This window comes from Mus caroli, chromosome 1, assembly GCF_900094665.2.
Source record: "Mus caroli chromosome 1, CAROLI_EIJ_v1.1, whole genome shotgun sequence".
NCBI lineage: Eukaryota > Metazoa > Chordata > Mammalia > Rodentia > Muridae > Mus > Mus caroli.
The window spans coordinates 28628344-28636512 of NC_034570.1; the positions used below are offsets into that span (position 1 = coordinate 28628344).

Sequence of the window (8169 nt, forward strand, 5' to 3'; positions counted from 1 at the left end):
TTCTTCTTCTGGAAACCAGGGCTTATAGTCATAAATAACCTGCATGCAGGCTGATCGTGGCGATTCTGATACTCGAGTTCCTTTCTTTAAAAATGATGCCCCCCCCCCCAAAAAAGGCTGGAGAGATGGCTCAGCGGTTAAGAGCATTGACTGCTCTTCCAGAGGTCTTGAGTTCAATTCCCAGCAACCACATGGTGGCTCACAACCGTCTATAATGGGATTCATTGCCCTCTTCTGGTGTGTCTGAAGATAGCAGCAGTGTACTCACACATATAAAATAAATAAATCATTTTTAAGAATTCTTTAAAAAAAAAAAGATGCAAAACTGTGACATAAGGCAACACTTTCCCTGATTTTTGACCCATTTTTCTCACCCACCTCCTTCTGTGAAGGAGGTTACCTCATAGGTGACTTCAGGTCCCTGTTCAGGTGTCACTGCAGAGTTAGTGGGACCTGGGAGAATGGAGCTGATAAACACGGTGGACTAACGTCTCACGCAGTAGCCAACTTTATTCAGAGCATCGGACAATTTGTACTCTGAGGGTTAAGAAGAGTCGCATGAGTCCTCATGAGTTCAAGCTGCATACAATCACAAGGACAAGCTGCACGGGGCAAAAACATGTTTTCCCATAGAGGAACATAAGGATAGTTTAAACGTTTAATTGGGTAACAACAGCCAGCAATAACGAGTAATCAAAGTAACTCACTCTTATTGGCTACACTTGGCAGGAAGAGACAAACACAATTCCATGTTTGGAAGAAGCTGAGGTCACAGGACTCTTGTTTTCTTGGGGTACACTCATAAGCACCTACAATTCTCCTCACTTGGCACCATTCCTGGGCCATGTTCTGACCATGGACTACAACTGTAAGTTGAAATGAACTCTTAACCTCCTCTAGTTGTTTCTGGTCATGGTGTTATCTCACATCAGTAGAATCCCTAAGACAGAAATTGGTATTGGGGTCATAAGATATTGCTCTAACGGACTTAATCATGTTGGGAGGGATTATTGAAGGACTTCAGAGCGTTGGGCTGAAAAAGCTGTTAATGCTCAAAGCTTACCGAGCTGTCCTGGGAACCTGGAAGAGAAGGCTGAGAACCACTCGGAGAACGGAGACCTGACTTGTGCAGTCTTAAGAGTGTGAGAGTTCTTCAAAGACTCTATCAGAGTCACTCCTGTGATATTTTCAAGTAAGAATGTGTGGTTCTGGTCAGTTGGGGCTGAAGAACTGTCTGTGGTTAACAAAGGACCAGAACCATTAAATTGAAAGCTTTGCTTTGCTGGGGGCAATTGATGCTACTTAGCTGGACCTAAGAAATCATTGGTTAAGAAGAAACCAACAGGGCTGGAGAGATGGCTCAGTGGTTAAAAGCACTGACTGCTCTTCCAGAGGTCTGAGTTCGATTCCCAGCAACCACATGGTGGCTCACAACCACCTGTAATGGGGTCTGACACCCTCTTCTGGTGTGTCTGAAGAGAGCAATGGTGGTATACTCATATGCATAAAATAAATAATAAATCCGTCTTAAAAGAAGAGACAACATCAATGAGGATCACAAATCTTAGAGTGTTTCCTCAGTATTGGTACACAGAAGCTGTGGCCCAATGGGACCAAGGCTGTACCTTGTTCTGGCAGCCAAACTTGGTAATCTGCAAGAGTCTCCCAGGTGGTACTGGTTCTGAAGGCATGAAGGGGTTATTACAGTGACAAACATGGATTGATCCTGAAAGCCTGACTTGGGCCTCGAGGGAATGAAGATACACAGGTACGGAAAAGCTGGGATTGGTGTGTGTGTGCATGTGCGTGCACGCACCTCAGCGTGTTTATTATGCACCGCTAGCTTCTGTTGGGGTTCTCTGTAGGGAATCAGTCTCAGGTTGCAGTCACCTGAGAGGAGTAAGCTGCAGTTGCTAGTTTTTGTTGTTGTTTGTTTGTTTTTGCACATAATGGTTCATAAAGACTGCGTTAGGATTAGAGGAAGGTTTCGTCACATCTTTGAGCCTTACTAGTAGGAAGGCTTTGCCAATTCCCATGGGTTTGAGGCAGAGATCCTTGTCAATAATACACATTTACTCGGGACTTCACCCAGCCCTTACACACTCAAGACTCACCCACTCCTACATACTCAGGAGTTCACACATTGCATACACACTCAGGAGTTCACACACTCCGGACTCACACTCCTTATATACTCAGGAGTTCACAAACTCAGCATTCACCCACTCCTTACACACTCAGGAGTTCACACACTCCGGACTCACACTCCTTATATACTCAGGAGTTCACAAACTCAGCATTCACCCACTCCTTACACACTCAGGAGTTCACACACTCCGGACTCACACTCCTTATATACTCAGGAGTTCACAAACTCAGCATTCACCCACTCCTTACACACTCAGGAGTTCACACACTGCTTATACACTCAGAACTCACTCACTCCTCACACACTCTTTACACAATCATGAGTTCACATACTCCTTGCCTACCCAGGAGTTCACACACTCCTTACACATTCAGGACTCACACACTTCTCACATACTCAGGACTAACACTGCTTACACACTCCTTATACACCCAGGACTCACACACTTCTTACACACTCCTTACACACTCACAGCTTCCTCTGCTCTCCACGGAAGAGGAAGCTGAGGCTTGGCACCATAAAAGGTCAGGAGAGACTCTTGGTGGAGACGCGAATGTTTCAATGTGTTGAGGAAGCCTTTCCCTAGGGAAAAAAAAATTTATGCCTGGAATAGAATACATTATAAAACAAAGTGAACCATAAGAAAGTGCATTAGTTTTCAATGGAGTTAAATTTTATTTAATTAAAAGTAGCAAATGTTACACAATTCACTTCATTGTGAGTATTTATTTTGTACAACTGAACTATTAACCAAGCAGCCTGTCCAGAGTAGTCCCTGGGTCCCCTGCACGGCACTTTAAAATCCTCCTTCCCAAGCTTCAATGTCACGTTACACACTCAAGAAGCATAGCTTCGCTGGGCATGGTGATGCACACCATTAATCCCAGGACTTTGGAGACAGAGGCAGGTGGATCTCTGAGTGTGAGCCCTGCCTGGTCTACAGAGTGAGCTCCAGGATAACCAGGGCTACACAGAGAAACCCTGTCCCAGAGGGGAAACGAAGGCGCGGGGAGAAAAAGAGAAAGGCATAGCTTCTCATTGCAAAGTAGCCAGGGGACCTTTTATCGAGTGAAAAGTCTTTGAAGAATGTTTTATTTTTTGTTGATTTACAAAGCAGCATTTTCCATGCCATAATTAAATTGGTACTTTTTTTTTTCCAGTTAATTTTCCTTCTGCTACAGTGGAAATAAACAGGTCAAAATTAAGCAGTTTAGCATCATGGCTGACCAGGCACGATGTCATGTCCTACGTGCACTTTAGGTGATTTATTTATTATTACACATCTGAATCTAGTATGCTCTGGACAGTGGATACTGAGGGGTGTGTCTTCCTCAGAGACTAAGAGACTATTATAAAAATCAGTGCATGGAATTAACAAACAAAGATGGGATTTTAGACTTTCAGGGGCATGTTGGGATAACTGAATATGGAAAAGGCATTTATGTTTTTGGGTTTTTTCTAGAACCCTATTTCACACATTTTTGGATCACAGAATAACTCAAACGGTTTAACGTTAAGTCATCATTACTTGGTTAGCCATGGTATTGGTAGACGTGTATTATTTCAATTGTATTCTTACCAAACAGGAGCTTGCTAAAGCCCCTCCCCACCTAACAAAAGCCATAATGAGGAGTCACTGATAGTAATAATTTGAAGTGTTTGTTGAAGACCACGACTGATCTGGAGGGTGGATGTTTGTGTTGCTATGATAAGAGCTGATATCATCTTAAGTTAGTTTACAGGGAAGTATTCGGGGCTGTGAAAGATGCATATTTCCAAAGAAACCATATTGCATGCTTGTTTGACAGACATTCTCTGGTTAATTAGTAAGGGCTCTGCATGCAGCTTCAGCCAGTCCATTACTCCACCAGGAAAGCCATGGCTACTACAGCCAGTCCTTGATGTGTCTCAAGTTCTCCATCAAATTCCAATGTTTGACGGAAAACCAAGCATGTTTTATTTTAAGATACCTGTAAAATAGAAAAGCAAACTTCAAAGAGGTGCAAACTTGTATTAAAGGAAGGAGCTGTAGCTATTAAGACGTCCCATGAATTGCTTTGTAATGTAGAGGAATCCAGCATAAAACACAGTTAAAGTACTGTTTCTTTTAATTTTAAACAATTATTTATTTATTTATCTCATTTATTTTATTAATTAATTTATTTTATTTTTAATTTTCAAATTTTTATTTGAAATAATGAATTTTATTAGCTAAATTTTAAAACAAGGTAAAATGAGCCCCCCCTCCCATGTCAAGCATATGAAAAAAATTATCACCCATCTGTATAACATTCTTCAGTGATGTTTATTGGTTGCCTATTGGCTAGCAGGTCCTCAAACCTGGTTTACCTGACTCAAAGCCCAGAAGAGAGGGAGGTAGGGAGGTGACCTTCAGAGCTTCCCTTCCCTTCTCCTCCTCCAAATCCAATCCCTCAGTCTCATCCGCAGCTCTGGAGCCGACCATCTGCTGTGGCCTCCCTTCCCGTTTCCCCCACCTCCAGCAGGTCACACAGACCTTCTCCTACAGAGGGTCAGCCTCTAGCTCCCTCAGGCACTCAGTGGGAACCGCTGACCTCTGCCACAGAAGCAGCCAGACCAACTTCAGATCCTTCCTCTCCTCCATATCCAACTCCCAAGTCTAATTCCCAGCTCTCTAGCAGGCTTTGGGCTATGGATTCTCCTCCCTCTCTGCCCCCATTCCAAGGGGACTAAGCGGATCCTGGTGGAACATCTGGTTTTCCTCATGTGGACCCCTTCAGCACACTTCTAGTCCATCTCCATGGAAAATGTTACAACTCTGAGGGAAAAGGTTTTCCCGGTGCAAGCTCTGAAGGGAAAGGGCATCCTGGAAGTCTGGTTCAAGAAATACCACAAAGTCACACCGTACATCAAACCTCACACAAACACAGACACACACAATAGATTTACTGGGAAAGACACAAGAGGGTGGCTGCAGTAGGAGGCAGGCTTTATACAGACAGGGTTTCTTGGGGGTAGTTTTGTCCGGGGTGAGGATTGGTGAGCTTGGGGCTCACCTTGGGGGTTCTTAGGGGTAGGGCCTGAGTACTCCTGCACCTCAAGTGGATTACATCTACCCCTAAATGTCAGCTCTCAATATAAGAAATGAATTCTAATCCCAGCACTTGGGAGGCAGAGAGAGGCGAATTTCTGAGTTTGAGGCCAGCCTGGTGGTCTACAGAGTTAGTTCCAGGACAGCCAGGGCTATACAGAGAAACCCTATCTCGGAAAAAAAAAAAAAAAATAGAGTCCCTGGAGACCACACCCACAGGATCTCAGAAGCAGTCCCTATAGGCAACCCAAGCCACCACACTCTCCTAAGACAAGAAAGAGCAACAGAAACCAAGGAACAAAACATCCACTCAACAAAGACAAGATCAGATACCATCACCTAGAATTACAATCATCCCAAATCCAGATGGCTAAACTTCAGTGCAAAAACAGAATCAGTTATTGCCAGGACACTGTCTTCACTACAGCCTCACCACAGCAAGCCTTGAATATTCCAACATATAGCTGAAGCACAAGAAAAAGACCTTAAAATACCTCTATGAAAAACAGAAAATCAACAATCATTGGTCATTGACATGTTTCAGTATCAGTGGTCCCAATTCCCTAATAAATAGACATATTAAGAGAATGGATGTGAAGACGGGATTCCTCTTTCTTCCTCATCCAAGAGAAACCTAAACTTCAAGGGTAAACATTACCTCAGGGTAAAGATTTGAAAAAGATCTTCCAAGTAAATGAACCCAGGAAGCAAGCTGATGTAGCCATTTTACTATCTAACAAAATAAACTTCAAAACAAGACTCACCAGAGAAGATAGGGAAGGACACTACATATTCATCAAAGGAAAAATCCACCAAGGGAATACTGCAATTCTTAATATCTGTGCACCGAACACAGGGCACCCATGTTCATAAAAAGAAACACTACTGCAGCTTAAAATCACATATTGATCCTGACACAGTGATACTGGGAGACTGCAATACTCCATGCTTACCAATACACAGGTCATCCAGAAGAAAAAACTAAACCGAAATGCTGAAGCCAACTAACACCATAAATCAAACAGACCTAATAGATACTTATAGAATATTTTACCCAAATACAAATAATATACCTTCTCCTCAGCAGCTCTTGGAACCTACTCCAGCATTGGCCACATACTTGGACACAGAACAAGTCTCAACAGGTGCAAGAAAATTGAAATAACATCCTGCATCCTACCAACCACTTACTGGATTAAAGATGAAGAACAAGAGAGACAACAGAAAGCTTACAGACTCATGAAAGACTAAACAACTCTCAACTAAATGAAAAATGGGTCAAGACAAATTAAGAAAAAAAAAAAAAACACAATGAAGGCAGTTTTAAGAGGTCTGGTCTACATTAGAAATGTCAAGAGCGCCAAAACAAAAAGAAGCAATCACAGCCAAGAGAGGTAGACAGCAAGAGATATGAAAGCTCGGGGCTGAAATAAATATAATAGAAAAAAATTACAAGAATCAATGACAGAGTTGGTTCTTTGAGAAACATCAATAAAATCCCTTATCCAAATTAACAAAATTAGAGACAGGGGAACAAATCAGACACTGAAGAAGTCCAGAGAGTCATAAGGAGATACTTTAAAAACCTACACTTCACCAAATTTGAAAATCTAAAAGAAATGGATCATTTTCTCACTATACCACCTACCTAGGTTAAATCGGGATCAGATATCAGTTTAAACAGATCTAAAATCTCTGGGGAAATAGAAGCAGTCATTAAAAGTCTCTTAAACAAAAAAGGTCTAGAGCCAGATGGCGTTGTTGTTGTTGGTTTAAGATTTATTTATTCATATGAGTACACTGTAGCTGTCTTCAGACACACCAGAAGAGGGCATTAGATCTCATTACTGATGGTTGTGAGCCACCATGTGGTTGCTGGGATTTGAACTCAAGACCTCTGGAAGAGCAATCAGTGCTCTTAACCTCTGAGCCATCTCTCCAGCCTGCCAGATGGTTTTAGTGCAGAATTCTATTAGACTTTCAAAGAAGAGTTAATCCTTAAATTATTCCAAGAAATAGAAGAGTTAACTCCAATACTCCTCAAATTATTCCAAAAAAATAGAAACTGAAAGAACAGTGATCAATTCTTTTTATGAGGCCACAAATACTTTGATACCCAAACTACAAAAAGACCCAAGGAAGAAAGAGAATTACAGACCAATTGCCCTTATGGATATGAACACAGAAATTCTCCATAAAATAATTTGCAAACGGAATTCAAGAACACATTGAAAAAAAAATCCACCATGCTTTTTCCAGACTTCATCCCAGAGGTACAGGAGTAGTTTAACATAGGCAAACGAGTAAATGTAGCCCACCAGCTAAACAGATGGAAAATCAAAGGCCACATGAACATGTCAGATGAAGAAAAGGCCTGTGACAATATTCAACACCATGGTAAAAATCCAGGAGAAACTAGGCCTACAAGGACCATTGCTCAGCATAATAAAGGCAGTTTACACCAAGCCTATAGCAAACATCAACTTAAATGGAGGTTACTCAAAGCAATTCTCTTAAAATCAGGAACAAGACAAGGTTGGCCACTCTCTCCATACCTATTCTATATAGTAGTGGAGTCTTGGTTAGACCAATAAGATAACTAAGAAAACCAATGGGGTTCAGATAGGCAGGGAAAAAATAAACATATCTTTATTTGCAAATTATATGATAGTTTACATAAGTGACCCTAAAAAGGAAACTCCTAGAGCAGATAAACATTTTCAGCAAAGTAGCAGGATACAAAATTAATACACAATATCAGGACTTGGGAGGCAGAGGACTAATAAAAAAAGAAAAACCCAGTACTGCTGCTACCTGGTGGTCCCTAGTCATATGGTTGTGGCAAATTCATTCGAGTTCTTCAGGTTTTAGGATCACTGTTTCCAAAATAATCAAATCCCATTGGACCGGGGTTTCTTTTTTTTTTTTTTTTTTTTTTTTTTTTTTTTTT

At 41.5% G+C, this 8169-nt stretch overlaps 1 protein-coding gene across 1 annotated transcript in view; it reads right to left on the reverse strand.

The window, feature by feature from the left end:
* Nucleotides 1-2800: 2800 nt before the first annotated feature.
* Nucleotides 2801-8169, reverse strand: part of Bend6 (BEN domain containing 6) — a 58674-nt gene continuing 53305 nt past the window's right edge. The window contains exon 7 of the mRNA XM_021172435.2: nucleotides 2801-4119. Coding sequence (XP_021028094.1) covers nucleotides 4106-4119 — 14 coding nt within the window. The 3' untranslated portion in view covers nucleotides 2801-4105. The remainder of the gene's footprint in view (nucleotides 4120-8169) is intronic.